At 33.2% G+C, this 22,126-nt stretch overlaps 1 protein-coding gene and 1 long non-coding RNA gene across 2 annotated transcripts; both read left to right on the top strand.

The window, feature by feature from the left end:
• The first annotated feature begins 14,358 nt into the window (after positions 1–14,358).
• On the top strand, positions 14,359–16,617 carry LOC117920029 (pentatricopeptide repeat-containing protein DOT4, chloroplastic-like). The gene has a single exon (XM_034837375.1). It carries the CDS (start codon positions 14,385–14,387, stop codon positions 16,371–16,373), a length of 1,989 nt encoding a protein of 662 aa, XP_034693266.1. The 5' UTR covers positions 14,359–14,384; the 3' UTR covers positions 16,374–16,617.
• Positions 16,618–18,622: 2,005 nt separating this feature from the next.
• On the top strand, positions 18,623–21,014 carry LOC117920764. Its single transcript, XR_004652269.1, has 2 exons — positions 18,623–19,149; positions 19,252–21,014. It is a non-coding gene; the product is annotated as an uncharacterized LOC117920764 (long non-coding RNA).
• Positions 21,015–22,126: the final 1,112 nt, after the last annotated feature.

The raw sequence follows: 22,126 nt of genomic DNA, 5'->3' as shown, positions 1-22,126 counted from the left end.
TTTGCTTTTGGCGGCTTTGAAATCTTCCGCAGTGGTCATATCTTGACTTGTAGTACTCCCAAGTTCTCTAGATAAAGGCATTCACAAGCTAGGGCAGCGCCGGTTGAAAAAGTAAAACATAGTCATATGACTCGTACCAATTAGGCCCGCACAAAACATGAGTTCCGAGTGTTCCGACCCTTCTGTTCCCCACATAAAAAATGATAAAACAGAAGTGAAAGGCCAAGGACATTTCCCCAGCTCCCCAATTGTTAGATTTTTTAATTTTTACCAACTCAGAGGCATTTCCGTAGTTTCCCAAACAACTCAGGGGCATAAACGAGAAATGCACCCACTCTAGAGCACAGCGCCGTCGGTGACGCGTTGAATATTGAATTCCCACCACCGAAACTCGAGTCTTGACGCGGTCCATTATTAGTAAGCACACAAAGGAGACTAGAAATACTAATCTACTTTAATGTGTATCCAGACCAATGTGCCTTCAGTCCTGTCCTGACTCCTTCCTTTTCAACCCGTCCGATCCAGATTAAGTGGTCTGAGATTTAACCAGCGGTGCAGATTCTGTGTAAGCATTATTCCTGGTGAAGGATCGTGATATGCTATCATTTACTTGGTCACATGTTGGACTTGGACCATATAAAATTGGAGCACATGTTTAGTTCTTTTTACTTATTTTCCTAGATAATGCAAAAAAATTTCAACTATGCCCCTGTAGTTATTGGACTTGATCTAGTTGTATTTAAATGTATTTCATTCGTAAGTTACAACACGTTACATTAAAGGAAAAACACATGGGGAAAAAATGATATACAAATGGAAGGATTATAACTTTAAGGTTATGTTTGGTTCCGGAAAATACTAAGGAAAGAAAAAAAATGTAAAGAAAAATAATTTTTTTATGTTTGGTTGTCTTATGAAAAATATCAAAGAAAATCAAATATGATTAAAACTAATTAAAAACTTATATATTTTAAAATTATTTAATCTTTATATTGATGAGTTAAAATAAATAAAATGAGTTTGAAGTAATAAAAAAAATAATTTATCAACTTTTAATTTATTTTTTTTATTTTCCTTCATTTTTTCTTTCTCTCTATTTTTCCTTTATATTTTCTTTCCCTTACATTTTCCTTCAAATTTTCTGGGAACCAAACATAGCCTTAAGTGATTTGCATAATATAATTAAATCAATCCAATTTTATGGCAATTTAGAATGGGTCAGAGAGTGAATTTAAAAGGATTAGAAGAGCTATCAAATTTTACTAAATGCTTTTTTATAAATATTATATATTTTATAAATATTTAAAAATTATTTTTTAAAAAAAATTCTTAGTATATATTTAAATATTAGGTGATTTTTATTAAAAAAATATTATTAATAAAAGTATGATACATTAAAAATGCTTTAATTAAAATAATTTTTGAGCCCACTCTTAGGAAAATTTAATTCCTTAGGACTAAAACATTTTTCATTTAAAAAAAAGTAATCTTCATAATATGAAATGGTAAAAATAACTTTATATATATATATATATAATTAATTAATTAAAAAAGAGGTTTGATATTAAATGAGTCTAAAATTTTTGATAAGTAATATTTTTATTAAAAAAAAAGGGTTAGTCTTCTTATGTTAAAAAACATGAAATTCAAATTTGCAATATATCTCAAATTAAAACATAAATATTATGAGGTGTGGTCCCTGATTATACTCGGAAAGAAAAAAAGAAACAGGGGTACAAATACAAGGAAATCTAATATTGCGATTACAAATAGAAAAAACCAAAAAAGTAGGGGGCATACAACTAATATTGAGGTAGGTCAACAAAGGCGAAAAAGAGAGGAAGGTGAAGAGAGGGGCGGCTATAAAAGCAACCTACTCTTCTTCCAAAAAACATCAACCAATTCTCTCTTCCGCTTTATGGGCTCGCTCATCTGGGACATCTTCTAACAGCTCAACTCCCTCTTGGGTTCTTCTCTCTTTGTTTTTCTCCTTTCTCCTGGCATTTCTCTCTGTAATTTTGTTTTTGAGTAATAGAGAGAGGCAGTTAATTAAGGGATAGAGAGGAGAAAAAGATGGGGAAATATGTGGAGATCCTGGATGCAGGGGTGAGAATCGTGGCTCGGTTTCACTCCCACTGCCCACAGACGGCTCGGATGTACTACCATCCTCCCTCGAACAAAGGGGGAAGCGGTAGCCACGCCCCCGTGCATGAGCAGGCTCCGGCGGCCAAGTGCGGCGTCAAGGCTTTTGATACTAACCATTTCATTTTTTATCTCGTTGTGTAAAGCAACATCGATTCATACAATACACAAATTCATGATCAAAGAAATTATTGTTTGCAAGTTCTGATTTGTAATTCATTAAATTTATATTGAAAGCCATTGATCTCATTCTTTTTATTTTCTCGTGTTCTTCTACGATCGATGCGTTGAATTGCGCTTGGCGTTGTTGTATTCTATTTTTCTTTTTATTTCCGATCAATCTTTTCTTTTTTAATTCCACGGATTTATAATCAGAAATTGAAGTTTCGGAGATTTGGTGGCTTAGGACAGGGAAAAATTTTCCCCTTTTTTCGGTCTATTTTAATTTTTGTCAATTAATTTTATTACGATCCCTCCTTTTCGTTTCAAAAAACAAGAATTAGTTTAGATTCATATTTTATTTCCACCCTCTAGGATAAAGTTTCCAACCTTATATTAATTTTTTCAAACAAAATTGGTGACTTGCTAATTAAAAAAAAAAAAAAAATTATCAAATTTACATGTCTTTTATTTGAAAATTTTGACCAAGTTTTGATCATTAAAATCTAACCAAACCGATAAAAGGTTTCTTCTTTTTTTTTTTTGTTTTTTAGAAAAATTAGAATTAGAAACCTACTAATCATCCCTTATTCATTGATTTAATTATGAAATTAACTATTTTTCATCCATCTAAGATAAAAATCAAAATACTTAAAATATAACAATAGAAATCAAGCGTAGAAGCTAATAATATCTTAGAAATTTTCGGAGAATGCCCAAATTTTGAAAAAGCGTTAAAGAAACAAGTCCTAGACAACGCTGATTCCAAGTAGAACCGGGCGAAGCAACCGCCAGAGCCTCCCCGTTGCTTACAAGCAAACGCTTAATTAACATGATGCGATTTATATTCCACATTTATAATGCCACACTTTCACGCATAAAATGCAAATGGGCCATTAGCCCCAAAGCTTATCCTTGGACCTTTCTTTTATTTGACCTTATTATAATAATAATGTATGGTTCGCCTCACCCACAAATTCCAAACCACTAATTTTTTATTTTTCCACTCTTTTTTAGATTATTTTAGAAATTTTCATAAATATATTAAAGAATATATATTTGACCAACTAAGAGGCATTTTTCTGTTGTCTCAAGGGCATAAATGAGAAGTACACCCAGTCTAAAGTAGAGCGGCGTCGGTGTGACGCGTCGAATAATGAATTCGCACCACCGAAACTTGAGTCTTGACGCGGTCCCCCAATCAGCGCACGCACGAAGAAGACTAGAAATATTTAATGTGAACGGACGCCAACGCACCTTCATTCCTGACTTACCATTCCTTCTTTTTCTAGCCGTTCGATCCAGATTTACTAATCTGATATTTGATATCAACTTAAATCCCGATCTCATAATTAAAAGAAGTCAATTTTATGGTAAATAAAGGAAGCACGCGTGGGAAAAAAATGATGTAAATGGAAAAGCGATCCAATTTTGTGAAAACATAAAATGCCAGTGAATGTAGCCCACTCCTATGGAAATGAAGACACGATTAATATTGTGAGTGGAATCTGTTAGGAGTAGGGATGACAACGGGGCGGGTTTTTCGGGTATCCGCCCCGCCCCGCCCCTAATGGGATGGGGTTAAAATTTATTAAATGGGTTTGGGGCGGGTTTGGGATTTTTTTTTTAAAACCCGGGGCGGGTTCGGGTATTGCCCCATCCCGCCCCGCCGCGCCGCGCCCCGTTTACATATAAAATTAATTTTAAAATTTAATTTAATTTAATTTTAAAATTAATTTAATTTAAAATTTAATTTTAATATTTTTAATATATAGATAATAATAAATTTTTTTAATAAAATAAGTTATAAAAAATATAATAATTTTATTATTTATAAAATATATTTATTTTAATGTAATTAAAAAAAAAAGCTAAACGGGGCGGGGTTGGGATAGGGGCGACCCGTCCCGAACCCGCCCCGTTGCCATTCCTAGTTAGGAGAGAGAGGGAGTCGAGCAGAGTGGTGGCCATAAAAACCATCCCACTCTTCCTTCTGTATCTCCCACTTCATAGGATTTTGTTTTTGAGTAATAGAGAGATGGGGAAATATGTGGAGATGTTGGACGCAAGGGTGAGAATCTCGGCTCGGATTCACTCCCACTCAGGGTTCAAAAAATCGGTCGAGTCCAGTATGACTCGGTTGAGTCATATCTGCCTTGACACCGATCACGATGAATCTGATACCAGATACAATTTATACCTAAATCCGGCCTTAAATCGGTTCGACTCGGATGACTCGACCGATATTCCGAGTTAACTTGGTCAACTCGGAAAAAAAAAAACCAATCAACAGATTCCCTACAAAAGAAACCCATTACAACAAGAATCAATTTTTCAGAGAAATCAGAGATTCCTCTACAAAAGAAAACCTGTTAAAATTTGAAACAAACCCGTGACCCTTTCAAAAGCCTTTAAAAAGAGTTTCGGTTGAAGAATAACTTACTTAACCCTAAATCCGTAATTGCCGAAGTGTAGAATCTTCGTCTTTAGTGCGCTGTCGATGGAAAGGTAGCGAATTGTGGTTGTATGGTAGCAGTGGGAAGGTCTGATAGGCGATAGTATGAGAGGCCGCAAATCGTGGTCTTCGTGGTGTGTTGGGAAGAAGATAGCTGTTGTAGATCGATTTTCGTGGTGTTGGGAAATAAGATAGAAGGCAAGGGTTTCCAGGGTTCAAAAAATCAACTGAGTCCGGTACGACTCGATTGAGTTGTATCCGCCTCGACGCCAACCGCGACAAGTCTGATACCAGATACAATTTGTACCTAGACTCGGCCTTGAATCGGTTGGACTCAGATGACTCGACCGATATTCCAAGTTAACTGGGTCAACTTGGAAAAAAAACCAATCAACAGATTCCCTGCAAAAGAAACCCATCACAACAAGAATCAAATTTTCAGAGAAATAAGAGATTTCTCTGCAAAAGAAAACCTGTAAATATTTGAAACAAACACGTGACCCTTTCAAAAGCCTTTAAAAAGAGTCTCGGTTGAAGAATAACTTACTTAACCTTAAATCCGAAATTGTCGGAGTGTAGAATCTTCGTCTTTAGTGCGCTGCCAGTGGGAAGGTAGCAGATTGTGGTTGTATGATAGCAGTGGGAAGGTCCGATAGGCGATAGTATGAGAGACTGCAGATCGTGGTCTTCGTGGTGTGTTGGGAAAGAATATGGCCGCCGTAGATCGGTCTTCGTGGTGTTGGGGAAGAATATAGTGGGCAAGGGTTTCCAGGGTTCAAAAAATCGGTCGAGTTGTATCCGCCTCGATGCCGACCACGACAAGTTTGATACCAAATATAATTTTTACTTAGACTCGGCCTTGAATCGGTTGGACTCAGATGACTCGACCGATATTCCAAGTTAACTCAAATCAACTCGGAAAAAAAAAAAAAAAAAACAATCAATAGATTCCCTACAAAGGAAACCCATCATAACAAGAATCAATTTTTAAGAGAAATCAGAGATTCATCTGCAAAAGAAAACCCGTGAAAATTTGAAAAAAACCTGTGACCCTTTCAAAAGCCTTTAAAAAGAGTCTCAGTTGAAGAATAACTTACTTAACCCTAAATCCGCAATTTCCGGAGTGTAGTCTTCGTCTTTAGTGCACTGCCGGTGGGAAGCTAGTAGATCGTGGTTGTATGGTAGCAGTGGGAAGATCCAATAGGCGATAGTATGAGAGGCTACAGATCGTGGTCTTCGTGGTGTGTTGGGAAAGAAAATACCAAGACTGCAAATCTGTCTTTGTGGTGTGTTGGGAAGAAGATAACCATTGCAGATCGGTTTTCGTGGTGTTTGGAAAGAAGATAGAGGGCAAGGGTTTCCAAGGTTCAAAAAATCGGCCGAGTCCGATATGACTCGACACCGACTGCGACGAGTATGATACCAGATACAATTTATACCTAGACTCGGCTTTGAATCGGTTGGACTCGGATGACTCGACTGATATTTCGAGTTAACTCGGTCAACTCGGGAAAAAAAAACCAATCAACAGATTCCCTACAAAAGAAACCCATCACAACAAGAATAAATTTTTCAGAGAAATCAAAGATTCATCTGCAAAAGAAAACCTATGAAAATTTGAAACAAACCCGTGACCTTTTCAAAAGCCTTTAAAAAAAACCTCGATTGAAGAATAACTTACTTACCCTAAATCTGCAATTGTTGAAGTGTAGAATCTTCGTCTTGAGTGCGCTGCCGGTGGGAAGGTAGATCGTGGTTGTATGGTAGTAGTGGGAAGTTCCGATAGGCGATAATCTGAGAGGCTACAGATCGTGGTCTTCGTGGTGTGTTGGGGAAGAAGATAGCAAGACTACAAATCAGTCTTCGTGGTGTGTTGGGGAATAAGATAGTTGCTGCAAATCGGTTTTCATGGTGTTGGGGAAGAAGATAGAGGACAAGAGTTTCTAGGGTTCAAAAAATCAGTTGAGTCGTATCGGGCTCGACGCCGGCCACTACGAGTCTGATACCAGATTCAATTTATACCTAGACTTGACCTTGAATCGATTGGATTCGGATGACTCGACTGATATTCCGAGTTAACTCAATCAACTCGGAAAAAAAAAAAAAAAAAAAAAAACCAATCAACAAATTCTCTACAAAAGAAACCCATCACAACAAGAATCAATTTTTTAGAGAAATCAGAGATTCTTTTGCAAAAGAAAACCCGTGAAAATTTGAAACAAACTCGTGACCTTTTCAAAAACCTTTAAAAAGAGTCTCAGTTAAGAATAACTTACTTAACCCTAAATCTGCCATTGTCGAAGTGTAGAATTTTTGTTTTTAGTGCGCTGCCGGTGGGAAGGTAGCAAATCGTGGTTATATGATAGCAGTGGAAAGGTTCTATAGGCGATAGTCTGAGAGGCTGTAGATCGTGGTCTTCGTGGTGTGTTGGGGAAGAAGATAGCAAGGCTGCAAATCGGTTTTTGTGGTTTTCATGGTGTGTTGGGGAAGAAGATAGTCGTTGCAGATCGCTATTCGTGGTGTTGGGGAAGAAGATAGAGGGCAAGGGTTTCAAACCAGTAGGTAATAACTAATAAATGGAAAAATATCAGTCTTTATTTTGTTTCCTTTCTTTTGCCTTAGTTTGGCTACTGTAAAATCATTATTTTACTACAAAATGCACATTTCTCTCTTTTTTCCCTTTTTTTGCTATCGTGTTGTGCTTAATGAACCATGTGAATATATATATATATATATATATATATATATATATATATATATATATATATATATATATATATATATATATATACTCCTGTGTATATGGTTTTACTTTATTGTTGCTATGTTAATCTATCATTCTTTTTTGGTTTTTTTTTTTTTTTTTTTTTTTGTAAAATAGAAAATGGTGGTAACTTTTATTGACAATGCAATAGTTTTTAATACCTCACTTTAAAATTTTTGAAAATAATTTTTAACAACATAAGATTAGTATATACATATTGTGTAAGAGAGTTCTTACTTTTTACATATAAGTTTTTATTTTTATTTTTAAAATGTATCCAAATGAAGTAAGGTATGGTTTGGATATACTTGTTATTTTTTGTTTTTAAAAGCAGAAAATGATAAATCCTATACAAAATGTAATAATTGTTTGAGACTTGCAATAATGATTTTTAAAAACCATTTACGAAATTGAAGAATTGGAAAATAATGTTTATATGAAATTGGAGAATTCATAATGATAATATTATGATGATATTAAATATATTTATATGTAATGTTTTTATTTTATATAGAGATTACATTTTTAATTTATTAAATTATATGAATTTTTTTATCTTATAATATTAAATTGGTTCACTAAATTATTTTTGTATGGTATAGAAATATAAAATAAATTTATATGGTATAAATATTGTATTTTTAATTTATGTTTTTATCTTATAATATTACAAAATTAAATTACATTAGAAAATTAATAATTATTGAAAACAATATTTTTTTTTCAAATAATTGTAAATGATTTAATAATATGGAATGAAGGGTATGTATTTACATGGTATAGAAAAATTACATTTATATTTGAATCAATTTTACTTCATTATATCATATAGATTTTTTATTTTATAATATTCTACAATTAAATTACAATAGAAAATCAATAATTATCAAAACAATAAATTGGTTCACTAAATTATTTTTGTATGGTATAGAAATATAAAATACATTTATATGGTAAACTTTATATGGTATAGATATTGTATTTTTAATTTATGTTTTTATTTTATAATATTGAAAAATTAAATTACATTAGAAAATTAATAATGATTTAAAACAATTTTTTTTTCAAATAATCATAAATGATTTAATAATACGGAATGAAGGGTATGCATTTACATGGTAAATTATATTTATATTTGAATCAATTTTACTTCATTATATCATGTAGATTTTTTATTTTACAATATTCTACAATTAAATTACAATAAGAAATCAATAATTATCAAAACAAATTTTTTAAAAATATTTTTTTAATAAAAATATTCATTTATTTTAATTAAAAAAACATATAAATAAGTGGAAAACAAAAGATGATGAACTTAGGTGAGATCGTGTTTATTGCTTCTTTAGTAGAATTTATTTTTATATGGTAATAATATGAAACATATAAGTGAATGGAAAATTGAATATTATAATTCTTATATAAATGTGTTTATATATATTTAATTTGAAAAGTAAGTTGTTTTCCTTTTATACATGGTTATGTTAAAATTTCAAAATGGCTTCAAAACATGATATTGGTTGGGAGCATGCAGAACCTGTTGGTGGTAGTAGAAGAACCACGAAGTGTAAATATTGTGGGAAAGTCATACATGATGGTATAACAAGATTAAAGCAACATATCGCACATATATCCGGACAAGTGGAATGATGTCCATGTGTACCGGTAGAAGTGTTACGTAGTGTTAGACAACATATGTCTAATACTTCAAAAGAAAAAGCATAGTTAAAAAAAAAAAAAAAGGAATGACTTTTGAGTTCCTTAAATAAAGAAAATTTCTATGAAATTGATGAGGGTGATTCTGATGATGAAATTGAGGAAGTTGTTATGACTGATTTTGAAAGAAGACAAATGAAACAAGTAATGAAAGAAAGTCGTCAAATTTTTGAAGAAGATAGACAAGAGCATCAGAAGGGTGGTAGTTCCTCACAACCTTCTAATGCTAGGATTAAACGCGGACTGACATGTAGCTTTAGTGTAAGAAAAGGAGCTAACATACCTCTAAAAGGAATTGATCCCTATATGTTCTCATCAAAGCAGAAATCAATAAAAAAAACTTGTTTTCTAATGAAGATGTGAAGAAAGTGGGTAAAACTATTTCTAAATTCTTTCTCTTTAATGCAATACCCTTTAATGCAGCTGACAGTGTGCCTTACTATCAATCAATGATTGATACCATAGTAGAAGCAGGTCCAGGCATTAAGGGTCCCATTGGATACCAAATTGGAAATATATATTTGGAAGAGGATGTGCAAGAGCTTAAGGTATACATAACAACATTGAAGACTAAATGGCCTATATATGGGTGCACAATCATGTGTGATGGTTGGAGTTCTAGGACTAGAAAGCCTATCATCAATTTCATGATTTATTGTGATAGAAGTATGATATACCATTCTTCAGTTGACACTACCAACATACCTAAGACAACAGACTATATCTTTTCCCTTATGGATAAAGTTATAGAGGAGGTTGGGGAGGAAAATGTTGTTCAAGTAGTCATTGATAATGAGACAAGTTTTAAAGCATCCAATATGTTGTTGATGGAGAAATGAAAGCATTTGTTTTAGTCTCCTTGTGCAGCCCACTGTATTGATTTAATGCTTGAAGATATTGCAAGCATGAAGCAGATTAAGGAGACATTAGATCAAGCTAAGATGATCACAGGATTTATTTATAATAGCTTGAAAGTAGTGAATTTGATGAAAGTGTTCACCAAGGATAGAGATCTGTTAAGGCTAGGAATAACCCATTTTGCCACTAAATTCATTTCACTTGAGAGTCTTATACATTATGAGGCTGATTTGAAGAGAATGTGCATAACAAATGAGTGGCGTGAATTCAATAAAGATAGGAGTAGAAAAAAGTCCAAGAGATAAGGTATCCAACCTTATCTTAACTGATCGATTTTGGAAGAAGGCAAGGGAAGTTCAAACCATCATGGAACCTCTTGTCAAAGTATTGAAATTGGTTGATCAATAATTTATGAAGCAATGGATAGAGCTAAATAGGAAAAGTATTGGGAAGTCATTGATAGAAGGTGGGAAGGTCAATTGCATAGACATTTGCATGCTGCAGGTAATAATTTTTTTTATATATTTTTTTTATTATTTTTTTCAAATACAAATTATTATAAACTTATTATTATTTTAACTTATGCCAACATATTTTTTAAATCCAATGTTCCAATATTCAAAGCATTTCTCCAACCATCTGGAAATTAAAGTTGGATTAAAGGAGGTTATCAAAATATTAGAGTCAGATTTGGATAGACAAGCAAAAGCTATTAACGAGGTATAATAATAGTTTGTGACCTTTATATAATACATTTTGTATATGTAATGTGCATTAACAAAAAAAAATGTTAATGATGTAGGTGAAATTATTTGTTGACGACGGAGGAGAATTTGGAAGTGTACTTACAAAGAAGACAATAAATCAATCTCTTCCAGGTACTCAATACATTTACATCTATTACAAATAAGAAATTATCATCATTTTTTTGTTAAATATATCATAGTGATTAATAAGTATGCATTTTCTTTATTATAGCTGAATGGTGGAACAACTATGACGACGAAGGTCCACATCTACAAAAGATTGCTATTAAAATTTTAAGCCAAACTTGTTCTTCATCAAGTTGTGAAAGAAATTGGAGCACATGGTTATTGATTCACACAAAGTTGTGCAACTGTTTGGCAATGAAAAAGTTGCATAAGTTAGTTTATGTGCACTACAATATGTGACTTCGAGTTAAAAATTTGATGTAAGAGCGAAACAATGAAGATTTATACAATCCAATTGATCTGAATCATATCTTTAATGATGATGATATATTAGATGAGTGGATATGAGATGGAGAAGGGCCTATTTTATCATTTGATAATTTGGATTGGTTGGATAAAGGTCTTCCCATTAATGAAGAAGGTAGAGAAACAGTTCATGAAGATGATGATGCCACAAATCGTAGAGTTAGTATCCGTACAAGTAATGCTACACAAGAAAGAGATGTTGATTCCCGTTGTAAAAGTAAAGCTCCTAGAAAAATTTATTCAAGTTCTAGTAGTGATGATAGTGACAATGAGGGCAGTAGGCGATGTGGTGGCACTAGTTGGGGCAGTAGAGGAGTTGGTGGCACTGGTGAGAGTACCGGAGAAGATGGTAGCACTAGGGACGGTTATGTTAGTCAAGTAGATCCTGGCATTTCATGGGTACAAGGAGGTGAAAATTACTATGCCACACAAGATACAGATCATGGATATTGACCAGGGATATGGGAACAATGAAAGCATTTGGAAAGACTAACTACATTTTCCAGTGATGATGATTATTCTAGTGGGCATGATTATCATAGATCAAATTATCACCGTATCGATGAGCACTTACAGAATTTGGGTATAAGATCAAGACCGTATTTTAGAGGGGTAGATGATAGATCATATCACAACTTTAGAGACCCTAATAGCTCTTTCGGTACTTTTAGTAGAAATGATTTTGATCGATTTCCAATTATGCATCCAGAGGGATATTCAAATACTGGAACACGAGCTAGTGATTCATATGGATATGATCAATCTTCTAGTAGCAAAAGCATTGCTTATCGAGGTTTTGGATACTATCAATATGGTGTTGATCCCGAACAACCTTCGAAACCATATTTTCCTAATTATAGATCATCAAGCCAATCATTTTAGCCAACATATTCGAGTTATGGACAACTCTTTCAACCATATTCTCACTACGGGAATTGCCACCCCAATTTGTATACTCGTCGTAGGGCTGATGATGATGATTTTGAACCCCCTTGTCATTCAACATGAAATTGATTATTGTATTGTATGTTTGTTAGTAAAAATATTATTATATTTGAAATAAAATAATTTTCTTTTATTAGCTTTATCATAAGTAACTGTGAGCAGATACTTTTATAACTATTTAAATAATGTTAAATGTGAGACAATTTTATTTTATTAATTTTTTAGCTTATTTAATTGTGTGTGTGTATATATATATATATAATATATATATATATATTATATATATATATATATATATATATATATATATATATATATATATAGATTTACATAATATTTTTATAATTTTTTGAATTTTCTAATTAGCTTATTTTACGTATCGCCCGATACCAAATCAATTCACCGAGATCGACACGCTTCGAGACCCTCCGAGTCAGTGACCAATACCGCGACTTTGAACCATGCTCCCACTGCTCGCAAATGGCTAGGATGTACTGTCATCCTCCCTCCAAGAAATGGAAAGTGGCTGCCACGTGCCGTTGCATGAGCAGGCACCGCTGGCCATGTGCGGCGTCAAAGCTTTCGATACTAACGATTTCATTTTTTTATTTGGTTGTGTAAAGCAACATTGTGTGTAGCAACATTGATACACACAATACACAAATTGTTGATAAAAGAAATTTGTTGTCTTGAAGTTTTTTATTTGTGATTCATTGGATTTATACAGAGAGCCATTAATATCATTCTTTGCTTCTCTTCTATTATACGATGGATCGGTGGAAATAACTTTCTTCATGTTGTTTTGATTTATTTTTCATTTGGCAACGTGAAAAACGAGGGATGGAATAGGCTTCATTTTCAGTTTTAAATTTATAAAATAGAAGGTTATGTTTGGTTATGAAAAATGGAAAGAAAAAAAAATTGTAAAGAAAAATAATTTTTTTAATGTTTGGTTTTACCATAAAAAAATATTTAAAAAATTAAATATAATTAAAATTAATTAAAATTTTATGTAATTTTAAACTATTTAACTTTAAATTTATATATTTTTAAATTATTTAATATTTATATTCATACTTTAAAATAAGTAAAATGAATTTGAAATAGTAAATAAAAATATTTTATTAAATTTTATTTATTTTATTTTTTCATTTTACTTTTTTTTTCTTTATATTTTTTCTCAAATTTTTCAAGAACCAAATATAATAAAAATTACAAAAGTTCATATAAACCCAATTGATTGGATTGGATTGGATTAGGCTATTTTTTTCAAGTTACTTAATCTTTTGCACATCTCTAACATATTATTTAAACTATTTTTTTTTAGTTAGTGAGGTCAATGAATAAGGTGATAAATCATTTAATACAAAAAATTTCATAAAAATTATTTTTCTTAAAGATTTCCACTAATAATTTTATAATTTAGGTAATTTTCTTTTGTCTTTACATCTTTTTTTTTTTTTTTTTTACAAAGAACACAACATTTACCACTAAAATTTATACCAATTAAGGGAATCATAATTATTTTTTAATAAAATTTAATTATTTGCTTTAGGAAAAAGTTACTCTTTTTGTTTTATATATACTCATTTGTCTCATTGTTTGTATTTATCCTTTTTTTTAAATCTTATTCTTATTATGTGCACTTGTCTCTTATTTCATATATCATCTAATAAATTATATTATATTATATTATATATGGAAAAGCTTCAATGCTCAAAAAATTATTTTTTAGATTATTTAATTAAAAGAATTATTGAAAATCCAATTTTAAAAATCAAACCCTTTTTCTTTTTTACTTAATTTAAACAAATATATATATATATATATATATATTTTCTTATAATAAAAACTCATTTTAAAACATGTATATAAATATTTGAAATAGTTAAAAATATTTAAATAAAAAATAAATTACTCTTCAAATAAAAACAAAAGAACCGTTAAATTTATAAATATAGAAATTATTTTATTTCATTTAATCGATTAATTCTTAATTTTTTGGGGTCAATTTTCGCAACGGCAACTGATTAAAACGACACCGTTTTGCATTGTGTAGGCATTGGCTTGCAGATTCCAGGTAGAATCGGGTGAGGGGAGAGGTGCGATGGATGTGCTTTCATCCACACAATCACAAAGTATATTCGTCAAACAGAAATCAACAAATGCAACCCACTGCAAGAATCCCCCTAATCTTCGAAGTCGTGTTCGCATGTCGCAGAAATCTATTGATTTTGGTCTCACCCACCAATTGTTCGATGAAATTCCTGTTTCAAATACCTTTGCTTGGAACAATCTAATCCAGACCCATCTCACCAATGGGGATTCCGACCGCGTCGTCTCCACCTATCGGCAAATGCTGCTCCGTGGTGTTCGTCCCGATAAGCATACTATCCCTCGCATTTTGACTGCTGCTCGCCATACTAGTAGCTTCTCCTTTGGGAAGCAGGTTCATGGGCATGCCCTGAAGCTGGGTCTCTCTTCTGAGAGTTATGTGATTAGTGCTCTACTGGAACTGTACGGGCGTCTTGATGGAGCTGATGCCGCAAAGTTGGTGTTTTGTAAGTCTGCCAGGAGAAATTCTGTGTCTTGGACTCTAATATCCAGGCTGTATATCATGGAAGATAAACCTGGTTTAGCTGTTGATATGTTCAAACAGATGGTGGAGTCTAAGTCTGAGATTGATCCACTGGCGTTGGTCACTGCAATTGTTGCTTGTGGGATGTTAAAGTCGCTGCAGGAGGGGAGGTATGTGCATGAGATTGCGAAGAAATGTGGACTAGAGGCTGATGTTTTGGTAAGTAATTCGCTCTTGAAGATGTATGTTGATTGCGGGAGTATCAAAGATGCTCGAGCAGTTTTTGATCGTATGCCGTCAAAAGATGTCATCTCCTGGACCGAAATTTTCCGCGGGTATGTCAAGAATGGAGGATATAATGAGGGTCTCAAGTTGTTCAGGCAGATGAGCATGGAGGGGGTAAAACCCGACTCACTCGCTATCTCTAGCATTCTCCCAGCCTGTGGGAGGGGAGCAGCTCATAAGCAGGGAAAAGAAATTCATGCATATTTGCTTAGAAATGGAATTGACTTGAATGTAACAGTCCAAAATGCTGTTTTAGATATGTATGTGAAATCAGGATTCATTGAATCTGCAGCAAAGATTTTTGCTGGTATGAAGGACAGAGATGCCATTTCATGGACTGTGATGATCCTAGGCTATAGCTTACATGGCCAAGGAGAGCTTGGGGTTGACCTGTTTCGCAAAATGGAGAAAAACTCAAGTGTAGAAATCGATCAAATCGCATATGCTGCTGCCCTCCATGCATGTACCACTGCCCGCCTGGTCGAGCAAGGGAGGTTCTATTTCAACTGCATTACAGCACCTAAGATCAGACACTATGCTTTAATGGTTGCTCTTCTATCTCGTGTGGGACTCTTCGATGAGGCCCGGGTTTTTATGGAGGAGCACAAGCTTGAAGGCCATGTAGAGGTTCTAAAAGCATTGCTGGATGGGTGCAGGATACACCACAACATGCGAACAGCCAAACGAGTCATCGAGCAGCTCTGTGATTTGCAAACTCTCAATGCTGACAACTATGTTCTACTCTCAAACTGGTACTCAAGCTTTGCCAAATGGGACATGGTAAATGAACTGAGAGAAACCATTAGAGATATGGGGCTGAAGCCTAGAAAAGCCTATAGTTGGATAGAGTTTAGAAACAAAATTCATGTGTTTGGAACAGGGGATGTATCCCATCCAAGATCAGAGAAGATATACTGGGAACTGCACAGTTTGATGAAGAAAATTGAAGAGGAAGGAACTAGGTTAAATTTGGATTTCAGTCTCCACGACGTTGATGAAGAACGAGAATGTGTACCAATTGGACACAGTGAGTTATTGGCCACATCTTTTGGGCTAATCAGTACACAAGCAGGGGCAACGATTCGTGTGACGAAAAATCTTCGTATGTGTGGGAACTGCCATGACTCTGCAAAAGCAATCTCTAAGATAGTAGAAAGAGAGATCATAATCAAGGACCCAAGTTGTTTTCACCATTTTAAAGACGGGTTTTGTTCTTGCGGTGATTTTTGGTGATTCAATTCTTACTTTGTTGTTTTTGTTACTTTTGAGTCTCTGAAAGTCGAGGAAGTTTCAACGGTTAGAAGTAGACTTGAGAGCTCTAGACTAGGAGGAATTTCAGAGGTAGATTCATTCAATATTTCAAGAGCCATATATAAGAAGAGATCTCCTTGCAGACATTTTACAATTAGAGATATTTTTAAAGAAGATCAAAAACATGGAGGAAAAGAATGGGTGAATGATAAATTATTATTTTTTTTCAAATTCTTAAACAAATTTCATATATAATCTCTTTTGAATTGTGCTCATTTTCGTACCATTTTGTATTATTTTTATGAATAAATTGTGCAATTTTTTAATAAAAAAATTTCTCTCATACATACATTTGTCAATCCACATTTTTTTTTGTTCTTTTAAATAACCAACCAAAACTCAACAAGAAAAATCCATGAATTTGTCAAATTAAGAGCTCCAGTTCTAAGAGAAATAAAATTACTTACTAATATTCAAAAGTTCTTTCTTGAAGAAGTTAGGTCTTTAACAAGTTTTTGAAAATCACTTGATTCTTCTAAGAATCAATTTTTTGTTATATTAACGTTAAAATCAAATTCTATGCATCATGAAATTCAAGATAACATTCAACAATGTTACACTTCTTTGTGATATTTGATCGAAATTAACCTCGATATCTAACAATGTCATACTTTGTGTCATTTGACCTAAATCAACATTTACACATTATACAAAATTCATCATAACTATATATTGTGTTGGTATCTCAATTGATGAAGCCATTAGAATTTAGACCACACAAAATGTTAGAAAGAAGGAAAACATACATCTACATAGTCACTAGTACAAGAGCAGGGGCTCGAAGAAATGGTTGAGCTTCACCCACTAGGATTTCCATTGAGAAAAGCGGTGGTGGTTGGGAAAAGAATGGCTTCTATAATTTTCATAGAACCATGAATTGTAAGTGGTATGGGGAATTTTGAAATTGTAACATTTTATATCGTTTACTACTAGTACTTTTAACTTTGAAAATAATGGTAGTTCAGAGTTTTATGTGTATTTCAAAATATTAAGTGGTATAAATTTTGTTCTTTTTTGAAAAGTTTCAATTTTAATTTTAGAATTTTTATTTTTTTTTATTAAGAATTTGTTTGGAAGTGATTTTAGAAACATAAAACTAATTTCTAGAATTATTGGAATGATTTTTAAACAATTATTTGGTAAGTGATTCCTTTAAAAAAAAACCAATTTTTTTACAAAACATATTACTAAAACCATTGTCAAAACATTTTTTTTTATTTAAATCCAAAAATTAAGTGAATTTTCATAAATATTTAAAAATATTTTAATTAGAATCATTTTCAAATAACTCTACTATTTATGAAATAATTATTGAAAAATTTTATTTTGTGTAATCATTCTTTGACCATGTTTCCATTAATTATGTTCCATGCTTGCATTCTATTTATGTTTTTTAAAATAAATATTTAATATTATTTGCAACTCATCCTACAATTTATAATTCCAAGTAAAATGTTCAATTGCATATGCTTTCTAATTTTTATTTTTACAAATAGAAGCTAGAAGTAATTCATCTATATATGCATATAAATATCTTACTTTATACACCTAAAAATTACTTCCAAATTTTAAAAATCTAAGACAGTAATTTTTAAAAAAATAATTTTCAAAAGTTATTAGAGAGGTAGACTTATCTCTTATACAGGGATTACAATAGTTCTTCATTTTTAAAAAATAGAAAATAAAAAATATATTCAAATGACATTTTTTTAATAATAATTATGATTAAATTATTTAAACTTTTATATAATAATATTAAATATGTAAAGATATTTTTATATATTAAATATTTAGTAAATTATATGTTAGTATTGTTTTAGGTTGTATTATATACATGTATATAGTTTTCAATTTCTTTCTTTTGTCAAATAAAATTGCATGATTTATTTGTAAATATAATAAAGTAAAGTATTAAAATTAAAACTATTGAAAAGAGGTAATAATATATTTTATATACATGTATATATTTTTTAATTTCTTTCTTTTGTCAAATAAAATTGCATGATTTATTTGTAAATATAATAAAGTAAAGTATTAAAATTAAAACTATTGAAAAGAGGTAATAATAATATATTTTAGTACAAAATGGATGTTATTTTCCCAGCTTAAAGAAGGTTTTGGTGGGGTGGAGGCATGTCATCAGCAACGCTGCTGTGATTCTTGTGACCCCTTACGACGTCGTTTTAGCTTCGATAAACTCCAAGCACTCCGCTTTGCTCCCTCTATCGCTTCCTTGCCAGTTGCCATCGCTCTCCTTCGCCTCGTCCAGAACTGATTCATCGCTAACAGGCTCTTCCGGTTCACGCCTCGTTTTTTCCGTCCTCCGATTATTCATATCCCCTTCGATTCGACTTTTCGCGTCCAAATTCTATCCGCCGGTTATGTCTTCCGGCGGCTGTTCCATCTGCACGCCGTCTCCTCTCTAAATCCTCTTACATTATCCCCGGGATCGACCTCGTCTCCTCCGCTTTCCTCTACTTGTGACTCAGCGACCATATCATAGCACTTAGCTGCTGCTAGCGTGAGCCGTTATCCGGCAAGGACTCCAGTCTGCGACGCCGTGGCCATGAAGTTGTAGAACCAGAGCTCCAGAAGCCTTTCCACTCCGCGGAGCTGTGTCGCTACTACGACGATTTCAAGCGACGGTTCAATGCATCGTCCGAGGCTATGGCGGAAGAGCTGACGATCCTACGTTCGCGTAAAATCTCTAAACAATTTGTGAATTGGATTTTTATTTTTTGCAGTTGAGATCTATGGTTATTTTCTACATGTGGAATTGAATCTGAAAAAAAAAATGCAGGATCCGCATAAGAGCGGCATAAGAAAGGAGGATGCGAGGCCGATGCGAAGGAGGGCGTAGAATGAGAAAAGGAAGGAGACGACAGCTCCTCCACCATCGCCGCCGACGATGCGTTGAAACCGTCGCTTAAGATCGTCGTAGTGGCTGCGACAGCTCCGTGGAGTGAGGGGGGCGTTGGAGCCTGGCCTCTACACTTCCATGGTGAAGATGTCCAACCGCTGGAGTCCGCGCTGGAGAATGGCGCACGATAGCTGCAGTTTCTTGTTCAGTCGATAAATCGCTGCCTGTGGAGACTGCAGGAGACGAGGCAGATCCGAGAAAGAATATAGAAGGAGAGGACAAGCAGATGAAATGGCCCCCGGATGACGTCGCAGGCAAGGATAATTCCGGAGGCTTCCCACCTTTCCTCTGGCAGTTCTCTACATAAATTTTCTTTATCAGAATTGCATCTGGAAGGACAAAATCTCTGTATTTTTCGAGTTCCATGTCGTTACTATTAGCTGCATACAGATCATAACCAAGAGCATAGTCCCCGGGATTCAAATAATGGCCTAGATGTGTTGGTATGTTGAAAATTGTATCATTCTTCCCAAAATCTGATACACGAGCCACTTGGGCATCGGCTAAGATGTGTTGGTATGTTGAAAATTGTATCATTCTTCCCAAAATCTGATACCCGAGCCACTTGGGCATCGGCTAATGCTTACTTTGAGCCCCCAGCATTCACTTCAGAGTAAACAGTCCCCACATCCAATACCATGTATTCCACAAGCTGCCTACTAGAAAGTAAAGCCCTAAAGGGTGCCCTCCAATACTGTTTGGCATCCAAGAAACAGCGCTTCAGAGTGCTTACGCGTGTGCAAATCACAAGAGGATGGAGACTTCCCAAACTAGTCGCAACTTCTCTAGGGAGAAATATCAGATCCTCAAGGCATATTGGGCAGATTTCAACTAAGAAAGTGTACTTATAATAGTAGTTGTTGCTCTTGGGATCATGGGAGACAAGCTGCTGGCTGGGACCAAGACTCCTGCTTGGAACCATTTTGCGAATAAACTCCACAAAATTCTTCCCATGACTCAAATCAACAAAGAAGAAATCAATACCATGATCCACTGTTTAACTTTAATGGCACGGCCTGCAGCATCATGCCTGAGGATGAGCTGCTCCAAATGAAACAAAGTCCGCCTATGGGGAACGTGTTTCTGGACTTGCACAGAAGCCATCCACTGGTCAGGATTGCCCTGGGCTCTGCAACAAGACTCACACATGTGTTCTTTCTGAACGTATTCAACACTGTAAACCTGCTCAAGGATTGCTCCATTCAGGACTTCTTTCTGAACCCTCAGCTTGACCTTGATCCTCTTAAGAGTGAGGTTCAGTCCAAACAAATTCAGCATGAATCAATCTTAATTCAAGTTCTTCAGCATCATCAAGCATAAGGTCAAAAGCTGTATCAAAACCAATCGGGGTTGGATCCAAGCTTTGGTGGCTGCAGGTACCGATCGCATTCAGGGCAGTGCAGGAGGGTGGCATGCCTATGCAAACCTTCTGTAATATGGCCTTCTGAGCTCAAGCACTTGACGCACATACTGGCAGCATTAGGTACAATTGGAATACCGCATTTGCAACACAGAACTCTTCCAACGGTTGGATGTCCTCTAAACATGCTTGATTCTTGAGCCATTGCTGATCAGGGCAAAGCAAGAATAAGAGGAAGATACGATAATTTTAAGATCATATTTAGATGTCAGGAAAGGACACAGGAGATAAAAATAAAAAATAAAAAAGAATCAGATCAAATGGTTTGAAGTTTATTTCAGAAAATTCGTTTTGATTTTCTGCTGCATCCTTCGATGAAAAAGAATAAACGACGTGAGAGTTCAGGGTTTACCTAGCGGCTGTGCGGGGTTGTAGTGAGCTTCTTCTGTCTCTTTTTTCCTATGGATGAAACTCTTCTCTCTTCCTATGAACGTAACCTAAGAAATGAAGATAAATATATAGGAGAAAACTTATTTTTATTTATTATTTATTAATAAATAAATATTACTTGATGGAAAATGACTAAAATTGTATTTCATACCTAATTCCTAATATGATTAAACATTATAACAAAAAAATATATATATAATTTTCATCACAAAGAAAATTCATCAATCTTTTTTTTTTTTTTTTTTCTAAATTGTAACTTGCGCAACCTAATTTTAGTATACTAGAGTTTGTTTTAAATTAATATTCCTTTTTTAATTATTATTTATGGGTATATATAATATAACTATACACCCTATCAATCATTATCATCCACTTCTCTCTTATTAGTTATCTCTTCCCTTTTATCTCTCAATTTATGTTATACTTTAGGGTAATAAAATAAAGAAATTTTGGTAAATTTTATTACATTCATATTTGTTTATTATTTAATTTTCCTTTTTACCCTTTTCCAATCATTTAGCCCTATAAAATAGTTCTAAAAATAAAATAAAAAAAATTTGAGAATGGTTTTTAAAAATAATTTTTTAATATGGTAAAATAAAAATCTATTTGAAAATTTAAAATATTTTAAATATGTTTGAAACATTTTTAAATACATTTAAAAATAATTTTCATATTAAATACTTTATTTTTAATCATGATTTATATTTTTATAAGAAAACAAGTAAAAATAACTTAAAAATATTCTTTCAAACAACACTTTATTTTTTAAAAAAAATAGAAAACATAAAACAATTTTCTAGTTATTACATGTGTTATGTTGTTTTTTTTTTCCTGAAAAATAAAAAGTTATTCTCGAAAATGGTTATTAAATAAAATCTTATTTGTCTTTAGCTTTTTGATATATGTATGTAGCTTTACATCATTAAAAATAATTAAAATTGT

Source organism: Vitis riparia, chromosome 8 (assembly GCF_004353265.1).
Source record: "Vitis riparia cultivar Riparia Gloire de Montpellier isolate 1030 chromosome 8, EGFV_Vit.rip_1.0, whole genome shotgun sequence".
NCBI lineage: Eukaryota > Viridiplantae > Streptophyta > Magnoliopsida > Vitales > Vitaceae > Vitis > Vitis riparia.
Note: the sequence above shows the minus strand (reverse complement) of the source record. Positions and strands in the feature narration are given on the sequence as shown.

Excerpts from the sequence above, each read along its gene's own strand:
- LOC117920029 (XM_034837375.1), top strand. The coding sequence starts at position 14,385 with ATGGATGTGCTTTCATCCACACAATCACAAAGTATATTCGTCAAACAG.